Source organism: Microtus ochrogaster, chromosome 24 (assembly GCF_000317375.1).
Source record: "Microtus ochrogaster isolate Prairie Vole_2 chromosome 24, MicOch1.0, whole genome shotgun sequence".
Taxonomy (NCBI): domain Eukaryota; kingdom Metazoa; phylum Chordata; class Mammalia; order Rodentia; family Cricetidae; genus Microtus; species Microtus ochrogaster.
The window spans coordinates 9,146,843-9,149,205 of record NC_022024.1 but is presented as its reverse complement, the minus strand read 5'-3'; the positions used below and the strand labels follow the sequence as shown (position 1 = coordinate 9,149,205).

At 40.1% G+C, this 2,363-nt stretch overlaps 1 protein-coding gene across 1 annotated transcript in view; it reads right to left on the bottom strand.

Moving 5' to 3' along the window:
• Nemp1 (nuclear envelope integral membrane protein 1) overlaps positions 1–2,363 on the bottom strand; it is a 31,426-nt gene that overhangs the window by 6,694 nt on the left and 22,369 nt on the right. Inside the window, exons 5-7 of the mRNA XM_005358014.2 lie at positions 1,826–1,919; positions 1,291–1,405; positions 89–314 (exon numbers count right to left, since the gene is read on the bottom strand). Of these exons, the coding sequence (XP_005358071.1) occupies positions 89–314; positions 1,291–1,405; positions 1,826–1,919 (435 nt within the window). The remainder of the gene's footprint in view (positions 1–88; positions 315–1,290; positions 1,406–1,825; positions 1,920–2,363) is intronic.

Sequence of the window (2,363 nt, the reverse complement as noted above, 5' to 3'; positions counted from 1 at the left end):
GGTTCCCGAGGAAAAACTATATCCTTTTGCTGCAAAGTGTATCCCACACCTCACACGTCAATACAAAGTTCCACTGCCTTCCAGTCACCTGTAGGTGGTGTACAGCCAATGAACAGGGTACTCCAGGTTCTTAGTGCACAGGGCAATGATAATGAGGGCAAAAGCAACGTGTGGTATCTGAATGCTGGAGTACATGAAGCCCAGGCCCAGCAGCTGCAGTGTCCAGGTCAGCAGGTTGATGCTTCGTTCATTCTCCAGGGGCCCATACTTGTAGCACACTGCGAAACTCATGAATCCGACTGTGAGGACGTAGCCTAAGAAAGGGTCAGCAGAAGACATTCTTTTCAGCTAGTATGTGGAAAGCAGTAGTAAGTGCACTAGATGGCATCTGCTGAACCAGGAGCTTAGACTAGATCTGTACTCTATTATCTACCTACCTCACATGCATGTATGTATCACTCCTATCCTTTCTGTCACAATTTATTTCGTTAAAGTAACAAACGGGTTGAAGAGATGGCTCTTCCAGAGAACCCAAGTGCAGGTCCCAGCCCCCACATGGCAGCTCCAGGGCATCTGACTCTACAGGCACCAGCACTCAATTACACACCACACCTATAATTAACAACTAAATCTTTTTTTAAAAGATACATGTTGAACATTTCTAAAATAGTTTATTTTAGTTCCAAAAATAAGTCCATGTTAATGTCCTCAAATAATAGATCAAGTTACTAACAAGAAGAAAACAAAGTTTCTATCTGTGACCAAAGGATTCTTACTACTGTAGATCAGACTCACAGCAGTCTTATTCTCAAGGTCCCAACCATATTTAAATTAACATTAATAAAGCCAATTTAAAAGATTTTAAATTTTGCTTAATGTAGAAATAAACACCAGCAAATTAAAGCTTTAATTTTTTTTAAAAGAATAATTCTTTTTATTTTGTGCACATTGGTGTCTTGTCTGTATGTTTGTCTGTGTGAGGGTGTTGGATCCTGGAATTTCATTACAGACAGGTGAGAACTGCCATATGGGTGCCGGGAATTGAACCTGGGTACTCTGGAAGAGCAGTCAACACTCTTAACCGCTGAAACATCACCCCAGCCCCCTAAAGCTTTATTCTTATTAACAGCATCTAAATTTAAAAGATGATGTTAAGGAGATGTAATATTAGAAGCAGGAAATTATAATTTTTACAAGTTAGCACTCCTTGTTGGCAGGAAACTTCTCACAATCAAATTAACCAAATACCCTATAAAACGTACAAAGGAAAGCCAAGCCAATAATACTTACTTAGAAGATAATGCCAATAACACCTCCATATCTCTTGTAAATTCTTAAAAACTAGCTGAATGAGGTACAGAGAGAAGGACCAGCCTCCTACCAGGATGACGTAAATGGGACTTCTCTAGACAAAGTAGAAATGAAAGCAAAAGTCACAAGACTTTTATAAAAGAAGCAAATGGGACATTTTTTTCTTAAATTCAACCTACTCAAAATGCATAAAAACATTTCTCTTAAAAAGATATGCTTTATACCTAAAAAGGTACAGTCTGCAAGGAACACCAGGAAGATGAGATGCTAATGACTGGAAGGCCTAAGTGTGCAATTAGAAAACAAAAAGAGGATTTCAGTTCCCACTGAGCACATGATTTCAGATACAGAATCTGTAGGCTCGAGGTCTCACCATGCAAGTGCTTTTCAAAATCGAACAGGACAGACGCTGACTCATCAGGTCACTAATGCAAATGTTCAGTGCTCTAGACTGCAAGACAATCCTCCAGCTATCCGAGTTTGTCCTAAACACTCAAGGAACTGGACCACTTACCTTGGGCATAAACTTGGAGAGCATAAAAATGATGATTAACAGAGAGGCCATAATCCCCACGCTCACTCCAGTGGAATAGTAGAAAATTTGACTCCTGCAGAGAAAGTATTTTCCTTGACTATGTAATACTATAAACCATTGATGAAATCAGAACAATGGACAAAGTAAAGTTTCAAGATAGGAATTGGAGAAGAAATCTGCCCACTATTTAAAGCTACAGAACTGTAGGCTGATGTAGCTGTTGATAGATTATGAAGATCAGTATCAACAAGGTCCTCTCAAATCTCACTCCCATCTCCACCTCTCTCTAAATCCATATGTTATAGACAAGTGGCATAGAAAAGTCAAGCTGGAATTGGGCTGGAAGCTTCCTTCCTGCTGGGTGGCCTTCACAATGCCAGAACAGGCCATGGAGGGTGCCAGGGGAGATTCCCACCAACAGTCTCTGATGTGGGAGTGTCATATATCAATCTGTTGATTTCATTGGTTAAGTAATAAACAAACTGCTTGGGCTCATAGCTTAGAACATAGGTGGGTG